This window comes from Ostrea edulis, chromosome 2, assembly GCF_947568905.1.
Source record: "Ostrea edulis chromosome 2, xbOstEdul1.1, whole genome shotgun sequence".
NCBI classification, from domain to species: Eukaryota; Metazoa; Mollusca; class Bivalvia; order Ostreida; family Ostreidae; genus Ostrea; species Ostrea edulis.
In genome coordinates, this window is record NC_079165.1 from 83,334,542 (window position 1) to 83,347,680 (window position 13,139).

A 13,139-nucleotide genomic window follows, 5' to 3' on the forward strand; every position below is an offset into this window, starting at 1 on the left:
TCTGAATCAATGGAAGAAGACGGTGTGTCCATTCGTATCCAGGATATGACAGCCAGCTGGAATAGTCCTGGAGATAGAGACCACGACAGTGTCACCGACAAACTAGTGGACAATGTAAGTACATATATTATTGTACATTACTAGTATAATAGATTTCGACACTATTTAAGCATGTTTAATTTTTGTTGTTTGTTGTGCATATGGTATGCAAATGCATTCAGAAAAATTGAATGATGCTTGTTAATAGAATTGATCTGCACATTATCAGGACAGTAGACCTTTGAGAAATAAACAATTAATGCCTGTATTTGTGTGTTTGTATGTAAAGTTTTGTTAAAGATGCCATTTTTATATTGTACTTCCTAAGATTCTCTGTACTGGACATTCAACGAGTAACTGCATTGGATGCTTTCATCATCGGAATTTGTCAGATTGACATTGTGGCGTCAACATTATATTCATAATAAGGAATCTGTATCCTGAACTTTTTGTACTAACCTAATATATTGAATTCGCTGAACCTTACAATTGTTGAAACCACTGAACCTTGCTGCAATTTAGGGTTTCAAAGGGAAAAGTAATTTATGAATTATTCTCATCCTCTAGTTGCTAATCAATTTTTCACCCAAATTAGGATTTACATATTTATATTTCAATAAGGGGTATTAGTATCAATCATATTCAATGGTTGTTTTTTTTTTCTTTTTCAGGAGTTGACTCCTTCTTTTGCATTGAAAAATATCAATCTAGATGTCAAACAGGTCAGCTGATTTTATGGAAATATCAACATATGAACTCACAGAATTGATCTACCAACATATGAACTCACAGAATTGATCATTTTCCATGTTTTCATTACAATTGTTGTAAAGAATTTTAATGTTGTTTTAGGGAGAACTGCTAGCTGTTGTGGGATCAGTCGGGTCAGGAAAGGTAAGGTGAATCATGTTCAATAGAAGGGTGGAGATTTAATAGAGTTAGAGTGGAAGGGTGGAGATTGTGCAGTGTTAGAGTGGTGGAGATTGTACAGTGTTAGAGTGGTGGAGATTGTACAGTTTAGAGTAGAGTGGTGGAGATTACAGTGTTAGAGTGACGGAGATTGTACAGTGTTAGAGTGGTGGAGATTGTACAGTGTTAGAGTGATGGAGATTGTACAGTTTAGAGTGATGGAGATTGTACAGTGTTAGAGTGGTGGAGATTGTACAGTGTTAGAGTGGTGGAGATTGTACAGTGTTAGAGTGATGGAGATTGTACAGTGTTAGAGTGGTGGAGATTGTACAGTGTTAGAGTAGAGTGGTGGAGATTGTGCAGTGTTAGAGTAGAGTGGTAGAGATTGTGCAGTGTTAAAAGTGGTGGAAATTGTAGTGTTAGAGTAGAGTGGTGGAGATTGTACAGTGTTAGAGTGTTGGAGATTGTACAGTGTTAAAGTGGTGGAGATTGTACAGTGTTAGAGTGGTGGAGATTGTACAGTGTTAGAGTAGAGTGGTGGAGATTGTGCAGTGTTAGAGTGATGGAGATTGTACAGTGTTAGAGTGTTGGAGATTGTACTGTGTTAGAGTAGAGTGTTGGAGATTGTACAGTGTTAGAGTGTTGGATATTGTACAGTGTTAGAGTAGAGTGTTGGAGATTGTACAGTGTTAGAGTGTTGGAGATTGTACAGTGTTAGAGTGATGGAGATTGTACAGTGTTAGAGTAGAATAGTGGAGATTGTACAGTGCTAGAGTGATGGAGATTGTACAGTGTTAAAGTGTTGGAGAGTGTACAGTGTTAGAGTGGTGGAGATTGTACAGTGTTAGGGTGGTGTAGATTGTACAGTGTTAGAGTAGAGTGGTGGAGATTGTACAGTTTAGAGTAGGGTGGTGGAGATTGTACAATGTTAGAGTGGTGGAGATTGTACAGTGTTAGAGTGGGGAAATTGTATAGTGTTTGAGTGATGGAGAATGTTACATTACAGTTACACAATAGTTACATTTTAGTTAAATTACAGTTACACTACAGTTACATTACAGTTACACTATAGTCACACTACAGTTACATTACAGTTACACTACAATTACATTGCAGTTACACTACAGTTACATTACATACACTACAGTTACATTACAGTTACACTACAGTTACATTACAGTTACACTTCAGTTATATTACAGTCACACTACAGTTATATTACAGTCACACTACAGTTATATTACAGTCACACTACAGTTACACTACAGTCACACTACAGTTACATTACAGTTACACTTCAGTTATATTACAGTCACACTACAGTTATATTACAGTCACACTACAGTTATATTACAGTCACACTACAGTTACATTGCAGTTACACTACAGTTACATTACAGTTACACTACAGTTACATTACAGTCACACTACAGTTACATTACAGTTACACTTCAGTTATATTACAGTCATACTACAGTTATATTACAGTCACACTACAGTTATATTACAGTCACACTACAGTTACATTACAGTCACACTACAGTTATATTACAGTCATACTACAGTTATATTACAGTCATACTACAGTTATATTACAGTTACACTACAGTTACATTACAGTTACACTACAGTTATATTACAGTCACACTACAGTTACATTACAGTTACACTACAGTTATATTACAGTCATACTACAGTTATATTACAGTTACACTACAGTTACATTACAGTTACACTACAGTTATATTACAGTCACACTACAGTTACATTACAGTTACACTACAGTTATATTACAGTCACACTACAGTTATATTACAGTCATACTACAGTTATATTACAGTCATACTACAGTTATATTACAGTCATACTACAGTTATATTACAGTTACACTACAGTTACATTACAGTCACACTACAGTTACATTACAGTTACACTACAGTTATATTACAGTCATACTACAGTTATATTACAGTTACACTACAGTTACATTACAGTTACACTACAGTTATATTACAGTCATACTACAGTTATATTACAGTCACACTACAGTTATATTACAGTCATACTACAGTTATATTACAGTTACACTACAGTCACACTACAGTTACACTACAGTTACATTACAGTTACACTACAGTTATATTACAGTCACACTACAGTTATATTACAGTCATACTACAGTTATATTACAGTTACACTACAGTTACACTACAGTCACACTACAGTTACATTACAGTTACACTTCAGTTATATTACAGTTACACTACAGTTACATTACAGTCACACTACAGTTACATTACAGTTACACTACAGTTATATTACAGTCATACTACAGTTATATTACAGTTACACTACAGTTACATTACAGTTACACTACAGTTATATTACAGTCACACTACAGTTATATTACAGTCACACTACAGTTATATTACAGTCACACTACAGTTACATTACAGTCACACTACAGTTATATTACAGTCATACTACAGTTATATTACAGTTACACTACAGTTACATTACAGTTACACTACAGTTATATTACAGTCACACTACAGTTACATTACAGTCACACTACAGTTATATTACAGTCACACTACAGTTATATTACAGTCACACTACAGTTACATTACAGTCACACTACAGTTATATTACAGTCACACTACAGTTATATTACAGTCATACTACAGTTGCTACATCCTGCTTTCAGTCTTCTTTGTTGATGTGCCTTCTGAAAGAGTTGCCTCCAGCGATGGGAAAGCTTCATGTGAATGGCATTATGGGATACGCCTCACAGATTCCGTGGGTTGTATCAGGGACATTGCAGGATAATATTACTTTTGGAGATGATGTTAAAGAAGAACGTTACTCCAAGGTCCTTCAAGCCTGTGCTCTGTACAAGGTAATTCTAGTCATAGTTATTCAAGCCTGTGCTCTGTTCAAGGTAATTCTAGTCATAGTTATTCAAGCCTGTGCTCTGTACAAGGTAATGCTAGTCATAGTTATTCAAGCCTGTGCTCTGTACAAGGTAATACTTGTCTTAGTTATCCATGCCTGTGCTCTGTACAAGATAATGCTTGTTTTTTAGGACCTAGATCAAATGAGGCTGGGTGACCAAACTCTTGTTGGTGAGCGAGGACTTCTGCTGAGTGGGGGACAGAAATCACGGTTAACGCTAGCCAGGTATTTTGTGAAATGTATAATATCCACGGTTAACGCTAGCCAGGTATTCTGTGAAATGTATACTATCCATGGTTAACACTAGCCAGGTATTCTGTGAAATGTATTATACTGGGTTATACAGAAAATTATTATCAAAATTCTGTAATTTTAATGTTCAAGGTTTTGTGTTTGTAAAAATGAATTTTCATATATATTTCATGTATATGCTTATTCATCTCTATGTTAGATGTGCATACATTTATATGCAATCATTTGATATTGTAAATGTTATTACCGTGTTACCAGCTTGCTCCAGATCTAAACAGAGACTGATATCTGAACAGAGATGTATCAAGTTATTGTAGTTATCCTATTAATCATGTTATTGTAGTTATTCTATTAATCACGTTATTGTAGTTATTCTATTAATCATGTTATTGTAGTTATTCTATTAATCACGTTACTGTAGTTATCCTATTAATCATGTTATTGTAGTTATTCTATTAATCATGTTATTGTAGTTATTCTATTAATCACGTTATTGTAGTTATCCTATTAATTATGTTATTGTAGTTATCCTATTAATCACGTTATTGTAGTTATTCTATTAATTACGTTATTGTAGTTATTCTATTAATCATGTTATTGTAGTTATTCTATTAATCATGTTATTGTAGTTATTCTATTAATCACGTTACTGTAGTTATCCTATTAATCATGTTACTGTAGTTATTCTATTAATCACGTTACTGTAGTTATTCTATTAATCATGTTATTGTAGTTATCCTATTAATCACGTTATTGTAGTTATCCTATTAATCACGTTATTGTAGTTATCCTATTAATCATGTTATTGTAGTTATCCTATTAATCATGTTATTGTAGTTATCCTATTAATCATGTTATTGTAGTTATTCTATTAATCATGTTATTGTAGTTATTCTATTAATCATGTTATTGTAGTTATCCTATTGATTATGTTATTGTGGTTATCCTATTAATCATGTTATTGTAGTTATTCTATTAATTATGTTATTGTAGTTATTCTATTAATTATGTTATTGTAGTTATTCTATTAATCATGTTATTGTAGTTATCCTATTAATCATGTTATTGTAGTTATTCTATTAATCACGTTATTGTAGTTATTCTATTAATCATGTTATTGTAATTATTCTATTAATCATGTTATTGTAGTTATTCTATTAATCATGTTATTGTAGTTATCCTATTGATTATGTTATTGTGGTTATCCTGTTAATCATGTTATTGTAGTTATCCTATTAATTATGTTATTGTAGTTATTCTATTAATTATGTTATTGTAGTTATTGTATTAATCATGTTATTGTAGTTATCCTATTAATCATGTTATTGTAGTTATCCTATTAATCACGTTATTGTAGTTATCCTATTAATTATGTTATTGTGGTTATCCTATTAATTATGTTATTGTAGTTATTCTATTAATCATGTTACTGTAGTTATTCTATTAATCATGTTACTGTAGTTATCCTATTAATCATGTTATTGTAGTTATCCTATTAATCATGTTATTGTAGTTATCCTATTAATCATGATATTGTAGTTATTCTATTAATCATGTTATTGTAGTTATCCTATTAATTATGTTATTGTAGTTATTCTATTAATCATGTTATTGTAGTTATTGTATTAATCATGTTATTGTAGTTATTCTATTAATCACGTTATTGTAGTTATTCTATTAATCATGTTATTGTAGTTATTCTATTAATCATGTTACTGTAGTTATCCTATTAATCATGTTATTGTAGTTATTCTATTAATCATGTTATTGTAGTTATTCTATTAATCATGTTATTGTAGTTATCCTATTGATTATGTTATTGTGGTTATCCTGTTAATCACGTTATTGTAGTTATCCTATTAATCATGTTATTGTAGTTATTCTATTAATCACGTTACTGTAGTTATCCTATTAATCACATTATTGTAGTTATCCTATTAATCACGTTATTGTAGTTATCCTATTAATCATGTTACTGTAGTTATCCTATTAATCACGTTACTGTAGTTATCCTATTAATCATGTTATTGTAGTTATTCTATTAATTATGTTATTGTAGTTATCCTATTGATTATGTTATTGTAGTTATCCTGTTAATTATGTTATTGTAGTTATCCTATTAATTATGTTATTGTAGTTATCCTATTGATTATGTTATTGTAGTTATCCTATTAATTATGTTATTGTAGTTATCCTATTGATTATGTTATTGTAGTTATCCTATTAATTATGTTATTGTAGTTATTCTATTAATTATGTTATTGTAGTTATCCTATTAATTATGTTATTGTAGTTATCCTATTGATTATGTTATTGTAGTTATCCTATTAATTATGTTATTGTAGTTATTCTATTGATTATGTTATTGTAGTTATCCTATTAATTATGTTATTGTAGTTATCCTATTAATTATGTTATTGTAGTTATTCTTTTAATTATGTTATTGTGATTTTCCTATTAATTATGTTATTGTAGTTATTCTATTAATTATGTTATTGTAGTTATCCTATTAATCACGTTACTGTAGTTATCCTATTAATCACGTTATTGTAGTTTTCCTATTAATTATGTTACAGGACCATTTACAGAGAGGCTGATGTTTACCTCCTCGATGACCCCCTGGGAGCCGTAGACACGGACGTGGGTAGCCATCTCTTCCAAAAGTATGTCAACTTACACTGTTTGAAATTTTCAAAAATATCCTGCCTTTGAATGACTTCTTTGTCTGTTACTGTAGTTGTACAACATTATACGGAATGTTTTTTTTTTTCATCCTTTGTAGGTGTATCTGTGAGTTTCTGAGAGGGAAGACGAGAATTCTGGTCACTCATCAACTTCAGTATCTCAGGTCTGCTGACAGGATCGTCATTCTTAATGAGGTGTGTCTCTTTGTTTTCCAAGGAATAATGAACTCTGATTAATTTCTGTTTTATATACTGTAAATTACAGCTTTTTAAAAAAAGCTCTTGTAATATAATTAAATGTTATGCGAGAGGTCCTAGAATTAAGAAATAAAGATCATGTTTTCATGTACATTGCAGGATAACCTCCAAGGTTGAGAACTGCTTTGAAATATATGACACACAATATATATTTATTTCATTTTGCTCGACAGATGGGCACACCTTTTCCTAAGCAATAATCTGGATGAAATTAAACAGTTATCAAGTTCTTTTGGAAAAAAGGCGCGACAAATTGTTATTTATGACATAATAATGCTATCAAATTAGGAACAACTTTGATTTATGTTGAGATGGCATACTTAGTATATATTTTACTTACTTAAAACACAGATTAAGCTTTATTCAAGACACATTTAAAACAGAGAAATTTTTTGGGCCTTTTTATGTACACAATCGTACCTTGTTCGTTGTTGATGATAAACATCCAGTATATTGTTTATGCAGGGAAGAGTAGTCAGTGTTGGGACATATGATGAATTAGTGAGACAAGGGACAGAATTTTCTCTGATCCTGTCTGACCATGACAAAGACATGGAGGAACCAGAGGAGGAGCAGGACAAAAAGGTCAAATCTAAAGTGGAAAAGGTGCTTATCTTCATAAACTTGACGTGATATAAAAATGTGAAATGTAGAAACAGTAACGGCAAACTTTTTAAGGCAGAGGTGAATTGTGAAAATGTCCAATGTTATGAATTGTAGGTTATTAATTGTAGGGTCAGTGAATAGGTTTTATGTTTTAGAACACTAAGGAGAATACAGAGGATGAATTCTCTAAGTACGGAAATGTTGGATGGAAAGTTTACAAAGACTACTTCTTGGCTGGACATCCATGGCTGTATCTACCTATTATTACACTCCTAACCTTAGTCTCCTATGTAAGTATTACTTACAATAAGGAATTCTAACTTTTAGAATTTGCATAATGGCATAAAATAAAGTAGTGGTTTTGGATCATGTAGGAAAGAGAAAATGATTCTCTCAAAAAAAAATTCATCAAAAAAGGATTAAATAGGACTAGAGCATTGGAAATGGTCCCAAGAGGGGTAGCAAGTTCAAAATGTTATGCAAATTTACTAGACTCTGTCACTTTTGTCTGCTATGACTTATTAGAGCCCCGACTATAGGTGGGACTTATAAGGGCGCCACCTATAGGTGGGACTTATTAGGGCCCTGCCTATATGTGGGATTTATTAGGGCCCTGCCTATATGTGGGATTTATTAGGGCCCTGCCTATAGGTGGAATTTATTAGGACCCTGCCTATATGTGGGATTTATTAGGGCCCTGCCTATATGTGGAATTTATTAGGGCCCTGCCTATAGGTGAGACTTATTAGGGACCTATGGATGGGAGCCCTATAGTGATTAGTGTGTGCGTGTCCTTGCATTGACAGTTTTCCAGACTTTTTTTTATCTCTGCAGCTACTGATTTGATAATTTATACATTTTAAGACTTATTAACGAGTTGCAGGTCAAGTTCAAGCTTTCTTTACCTATTTTTGGAGGAGTTTTGGACCATGAACTCGACAAATTTTATATATATTTCAATTCTTCATACTTTTTTGGGCTATCCCTGCAGCTATTGAACTTATATCAATGGGTTCCAGATTAAGTTTGAGTTGTTGACTTTTTTTAGAAAGAGTTCTGGACATTGAACTTATAATGCTACACAGCGGGGCTCTTTTATGATACTTGTCACCACAGTGATGTCTAGTTTCCATAATTTTGAAAATTTTCTCTTGCTGGAGGCAAAAAAGTTAGTATTTTCAAATGAGGGAATTAAGTATTATATTACTGCGCTTTGGGTTTCCACTAAAAATATAGTTCCCTCTAATTCAAGTTCTATAGTTCAGCAAAATATTCGTTCACTGATTTTGATTACCTTACAGGCTTCCTATGGGTATGGAGACTGGCATTTAGCTAGATGGTGAGTAGTGTGTGTATAAAGGAAAAGCATATGTTGTATTATTACTTTGGATATATACAAAGAAAAACAGTCTAAGAATGCTTGTGCATTTTGCCAATATTTCTACGTGGTCAACATTCAACCTTTGAATTTGTGAAGTTGTTTGTTTTAGGGTAGAATCAACAGAATTACTCAATCTTCAGACACAAAATGGATCATTGTCACAAAACCTAAACCCAGTTTTCAATGTGCCAAATCAAACACTGTTACAAAACTTATCTCATATTACATCACCCAATCAAAACTTTACATACAGCATTTCATTACCCAATCAAACAACACCGTACCTCAACGATTCTTCTGATGTTTCCGTGACCCCGCAGCAGGTGGACATGTTGATGAAGACGTATCTGGTAGCCATCACCATGTTTATCACTGGCATCAGTCTGTTTGGATTGGCTTACTTCAGAATGTCTGTAAGCATCAGTAAGCAGCTTCACAACACCATGTTTAAAATCGTCCTTGGAGCCAAGACATACTTTTTTGATTCTAACCCTGTTGGTGAGTGTCTACAGTTAACAGTCCACCAATGTCTCTACAGTTAAACCTGTATATTCTGACACCTGTGAATTCCATTTCACTGTGAAATTTCATTTCCAAATATTTACATTTCTGATGTTTTTTGCCTTTAATATCTTTACCAATTGAAAAGAAAGCCATTAAATTCCTCAAGAATGTGAACAATGTGCATATGAATCTTGACAACTATATTACGACTATTTTAGCAGCTGGAAATTCCAACAGAAATGGTAGTAAAATGTAAATATAAGAAATAAATTTCATTTTTGAAAATAGCTGAGGGTATGAACAGCACTGCTTCACATAAGCATCCTATCATGAAGTGCTAATTAACACACTACATGAAAAGCCTTCGATGTTCATGCCCTCATGTATTTTCAAAATTTAAATACATTTGTGAATTATCTTCTTTTTCCATGTTCATTACATTATGAAATCTGACTTCTTATCCAATCCAACACAAACTTTATCTCTCAGATTAGACAGGTTTCACTGTATGTATCTCTCAGAGCATGTCGGATTAGACGAGTTTTACTGTATATATCTCTCAGAGCATGTCGGATTAGACAGGTTTCCTGTATATATCTCTCAGAGCATGTCAGATTAGACAGGTTTAATTTTATATCTCTCAGAGAATGTCGGATTAGACAGGCTTCACTTTATATATCTCTCAGAGCATGTCGGATTAGACGAGTTTTACTGTATATATCTCTCAGAGCATGTCGGATTAGACAGGTTTCCTGTATATATCTCTCAGAGCATGTCAGATTAGACAGGTTTAATTTTATATCTCTCAGAGAATGTCGGATGAGACAGGCTTCACTTTATATATCTCTCAGAGCATGTCGGATTAGACGAGTTTTACTGTATATGTATTTATGATTGGCTTGGTGACGTGGATTAAAAGATTTAGATGCTGATTGAAACTAAAGATTTTGTTCTTTTAGGAAGAATATTAAACAAATTTGCCAGAGACTTAGGCATGATAGATTCAGCTCTTCCTTCAACGTCTTATGCTGTTATTGAGGTAAATTCACATCTATATTTCATTTTATTGCATGCCTGTTTTAACCTTAGACATCTTACTGGCTTGAGTGGAATAGTTACCAAACACTTTTTTTGCTGTTATTAAAACAGTATTTGTGTATGACTGCCCCCAACCTATAGCTTTAAAACCCAAGGTAGTAAGAGAGTCAGAATGTTACTTATTTTCCATACATGTAGAATTTAGTATAAAAAATGCACTTTAGACTGATACAAAGTGTGTGAATGAAAATAAATGACATTAAAGGATACACAAATTGACCTGGTACCTCCCTGTTCAAATAATTACAAATATTAGGTACAAAATATAGTACTTTTAAAAATGTTTAAAAGCAAAAACCTACAGTATTTCAGTTGGTTAATTAAAAAAATACAAAGAGATTCTTCTGTTTAAGTTCAGCAGATTTAGTCACTTGGGGAGTTTGATGAATGTGCTTTCTGGAATTGATTTTTGCGTTTTTAAATATTATAACATCATTTTGTGAACTGTGAAGTAAGTTTTAGAATAAAATAAAGTTCATTTGGCTGTGCACATGCACATGCCACTATGCTTTGTAATTTTTATCCTACAAACAGCCAATAGGAATTTCTATTTATACAGTAGTAAGTTGTGGTTGGTAACTAATTCCTGAATTATTAGTTTATATGATAATAATTGCACAGTTTATACAGAACATTTTGACAATATTTGCAGTTTATACAGAACATTTTGACAATATTTGCAGTTTATACGGAACATTTTGACAATATTTGCAGTTTATATGGAACATTTTGACGATATATTCACAGTTATGGAACATTTTGACAATATTTGCACAGTTTATATAGAACATTTTGACAATATATGCACAGTTATGGAACATTTTGACAATATTTGCACAGTTTATACAGAACATTTTGACAATATATGCAGTTATGGAATATTTTGACAATATTTGCACAGTGTATAATGGTACATTTTGACAATATTTGTACAGTGTATATGGAACATTTTGACAATATTTGCACAGTTTATACAGAACATTTTGACAATATATGCACAGTTATGGAACATTTTGACAATATTTGCACAGTTTATATAGAAGATTTTGACAATATTTGCACAGTTATGGAACATTTTGACAATATTTGCACAGTTTATATAGAAGATTTTGACAATATTTGCAGTTATGGAACATTTTGACAATATTTGCACAGTTTATATAGAAGATTTTGACAATATTTGCAGTTATGGAACATTTTGACAATATTTGCACAGTTTATATAGAAGATTTTGACAATATTTGCACAGTTTATGATTTTTCTGGTACTAATCTTTTATACCTGTATCAATATAAACCATCCACTGCACATGTTAAATGTTCGTTGAATTTAGGTGAGTTTTTGTCTGCTGATGCAAATAGTCATCACCTGCATAGTAAATCCGTATCTCTTGTTACCGCTAACTCCGCTGGTCGTCCTCATATACTTACTAAGACTGTTCGCTCTACCAACCACCAGAAATATGAAACGTTTAGACGCAGCAAGTGAGTACCTCTGACAATCTTTTTAAAAAAATATTAAATCATATCGATATAAGATAAGATAAGTTTATTCCAATTTTGGGCCCAGAGGGCATAACAGTAAGACAGTTTATAAAGAAGGAAATTCAAAAAAGAAAGAAAGTTTACAACATTAACTACAGGTTACATAGACTGCAAACTGCATGTGGATGCAGCATGTTGGGGAAACAAGTACATACATATATGAATTGCTATATATGATATTATGACTTGCAAAGCAATATGACAATTATTCTGGCAAGAACATGTTTTGGTAAATTAGAAAGGATATTCTTTTGAATGATTTATTTTATGGATTCGGATATTGGACAAGTACTGAGTCCCTGAAACATTTTACTTTCCCACTTGAATGGTGAGTGAATGGTGAACACATGGTGAATGAATATTGAACGCATGGTAAACGAGCACATACCGAACAGTAAGTGAATGGTGTGTGAACGCTGAATTCAACTTGGGGAATGGTTGTGGAACAGTGAGTAAATGCAGAATGCAAACTAGTGTGTAGTGCGGTAAATATGTACTGTGTATGTGTAGCGGTACTATGTACTGCATGTGTAGTGGTATGTATGTACTGATAGTGTGTGTAGCGATACATATGTACTGTGTGTGTGTAGCGGTCTGTATGTACTGATAGTGTGTAGCGGTCTGTATGTACTGATAGTGTGTAGCAGTCTGTATGTACTGATAGTGTGTGTAGCGATACATATGTACTGTGTGTAGCGGTCTGTATGTACTGTGTGTGTGTAGCAGTCTGTATGTACTGATAGTGTGTAGCGGTCTCTATGTACTGATAGTGTGTGTAGCGATACATATGTACTGTGTGTGTGTAGCGGTCTGTATGTACTGATAGTGTGTGTAGCAGTCTGTATGTACTGATAGTGTGTAGCGGTCTGTATGTACTGATAGTGTGTGTAGCGATACGTATGTACTGTG

At 32.6% G+C, this 13,139-nt stretch overlaps 1 protein-coding gene across 7 annotated transcripts in view; it reads left to right on the plus strand.

The window, feature by feature from the left end:
- LOC125681646 (ATP-binding cassette sub-family C member 4-like) overlaps positions 1 to 13,139 on the plus strand; it is a 58,652-nt gene that overhangs the window by 32,594 nt on the left and 12,919 nt on the right. For 6 of the 7 annotated variants that reach the window (XM_056155193.1, XM_048921809.2, XM_048921812.2 and 3 more), the window contains 13 exons: positions 1 to 114; positions 711 to 761; positions 892 to 933; positions 3,656 to 3,847; positions 4,034 to 4,128; positions 6,732 to 6,818; positions 6,938 to 7,034; positions 7,563 to 7,703; positions 7,859 to 7,993; positions 9,005 to 9,042; positions 9,194 to 9,582; positions 10,548 to 10,627; positions 12,020 to 12,170. The exon at positions 1 to 114 is cut by the window's left edge and continues 51 nt beyond it. In XM_056155193.1, the coding sequence (XP_056011168.1) occupies positions 1 to 114; positions 711 to 761; positions 892 to 933; positions 3,656 to 3,847; positions 4,034 to 4,128; positions 6,732 to 6,818; positions 6,938 to 7,034; positions 7,563 to 7,703; positions 7,859 to 7,993; positions 9,005 to 9,042; positions 9,194 to 9,582; positions 10,548 to 10,627; positions 12,020 to 12,170 (1,612 nt within the window). The remainder of the gene's footprint in view (positions 115 to 710; positions 762 to 891; positions 934 to 3,655; positions 3,848 to 4,033; positions 4,129 to 6,731; positions 6,819 to 6,937; positions 7,035 to 7,562; positions 7,704 to 7,858; positions 7,994 to 9,004; positions 9,043 to 9,193; positions 9,583 to 10,547; positions 10,628 to 12,019; positions 12,171 to 13,139) is intronic. The other variant, XM_056155195.1, reaches the window with a different exon arrangement.